General features: G+C 47.3%; 1 protein-coding gene across 1 annotated transcript in view; it reads right to left on the bottom strand.

Moving 5' to 3' along the window:
• The window catches only part of unc13a (unc-13 homolog A (C. elegans)), a gene marked incomplete at its 3' end in the record, with an annotated part of 21,411 nt that extends 20,448 nt beyond the window's left edge, over positions 1–963 (bottom strand). Inside the window, 1 exon segment of the mRNA XM_024288959.2 lies at positions 670–963. Coding sequence (XP_024144727.1) covers positions 670–691 — 22 coding nt within the window.
• Positions 964–2,063: the final 1,100 nt, after the last annotated feature.

Below are 2,063 nucleotides of genomic sequence, written 5' to 3' on the forward strand. Positions count from 1 at the left end.
ATGACCCGGGATAGATGGATGTCCTGGTGAGACATGACCCGGGATAAATGGATGTCCCGGTGAGACATGACCCGGGATAGATGGATGTCCCGGTGCTGATTCAGCTTCTGTGACAAAATCCATCATTCTACTAACGACTTCCAACCAGCTGAGAGGAGGCAGGAACGTCACGTGACTGGGCGCCATGCTAACGCTCTAAACAAACATAACTACAGCACTAAAGCAACAAAGACCCACAATGCATCATTTTCTGACATTAACATATCAACTGTTAGAATCCTGATGTCAGTTCACAGTAAAGACGATCCAGAATCACTTTTATGAAGATTTTTGTCTTTTAGACGGAAGTTGATCTTTAAAACCTTCAAGTTCATTAATATGAAATCAGAAACAATCAGATTTATCCCCAAACGGAGGTTTGAATGCTGACTGCAGCTCTCGACCATCATCAACCTCAGGATGCAGCTGAGCAGCGAAATTCTGGAGAATTTCTCTTGAAAATCCAGAAATCCGGTTCCTCCTGGTGCGTGTTGCAGTGATGACGGCCCCGCGCGGGTCTGCTCGTGCGGGAGACATTCGGAGGTTTTACCGGAATGTCAGTCCAGGAAAACGATCGAACCCGGTTCGCAGCTGAAGGTTCGGACGGAACCGCGCGGACGGGACTCTCACCTCCCACACACAGCAGTGACATGTCTCCAGCGCGGCTGCGGGTCCGAGTCCGGTACCGGAGCGTTCCTGCGGGAGCTCGGATTCAGGGGGCCGAAGGTTCGGCTGCTGAGCGGGACCGGGACCCGAACGGAGCGTGTTCCGGCTCGGAGAGCCTCCGGAGCGTGTGGCGGCGCGTCGGGCGGGATTCGGAACCGTTCCCTCCTCCGCGCTCAGCACACAGCCATCTTGTTCAGCTTCAGCACCACCAGCTGCGCGGACAGCTCCCGGCCGTGACGTCACGGCGCGCGCGTGAGCGGAAATGTTGGATGAGTCAAATGAAGGGAGTGTAGTCGGAAAGTTTCCGTTTATTGTCAGTAACAATGAAGAATATTTTCAGGAAATGAAAACAATAAAAAAAACAATAAGGGGGGGGGGGGATCTTTGTTAAAAATGAAATAAATCAAAGTAATTCCGAACTTCAAGCCTCTAAAAGAAAAGCAGCTTTCTGAGGATCATTCAGAACGGACCGGTTCGATCCAGATTGAATGATCAGACCTGTTGATCCACCAGCAGGTGACCGGCGCCCCCTGCTGGTGGATCACTGCTGAGGAGATCCGATTCAATTCATGAATCGAACCACGATTCTTACGTTTTATCATAATGTTTATTGCTATGTGTATGTCTATTTACTGGATAGATGAAAATTTAAATTATTTGTATTTAATCATCATTTATACATTTATTTAGAACAGGAGATCAGAATCAACTAAACTGTTTTAAAACCACAAAGATTCAGATAGAAAGAATTTTGTCATTTTAAACTTTTTTGTCAATCTTCTGGTTCAGCAGTAAAACAACAGAAAGAGGATAAAATCTCTGCTGTTTTGGATCATTTAACAACAGAATCTGAAAATGTTCTCCACAGTTTTTTATCCTCAAAGTTCTTCAGTGTTTGACGGTCTAACATCACATATTGGTGCAGAGCTCCTATGGAGAATAAGCGGCTGGGTGGCTCAGTGGGCTAGGTGAAGGGCTGACACGCAGGAGCCCTGGGTTCGATTCCCAGGGTTGTCCACTGATGCCCACCCAGATTGGGTCCTTAGACCCTTGATGCTGCTGCCTAACTGTGCCCCTCAAGTACAGGGTTGTGTCAGGAGGGCATCCGGCATAAAAACTCTGCCAAATCACTGATGCCAAACAGTGGGTGCTGTTAGGCTGTGGCGACCCCGGAAGGGATAAGCTGGAAGTGAACCACCACGTTGAAGAGTTATCATAACCAAAAGAATGTAAACACTGGAGCTAAAGCTCCGATGTTAAAGCTAATTCCTTGTTTCAGAAGTTATGTCTGTGAGCGAACTTTAGTCTCAGTTTCTGAACAGAAAAAAGCTCTGGCTAGTTTTACTTTGAAAACCGGA

This window comes from Oryzias melastigma, linkage group LG2 (assembly GCF_002922805.2).
Source record: "Oryzias melastigma strain HK-1 linkage group LG2, ASM292280v2, whole genome shotgun sequence".
Classification (NCBI taxonomy): Eukaryota; Metazoa; Chordata; class Actinopteri; order Beloniformes; family Adrianichthyidae; genus Oryzias; species Oryzias melastigma.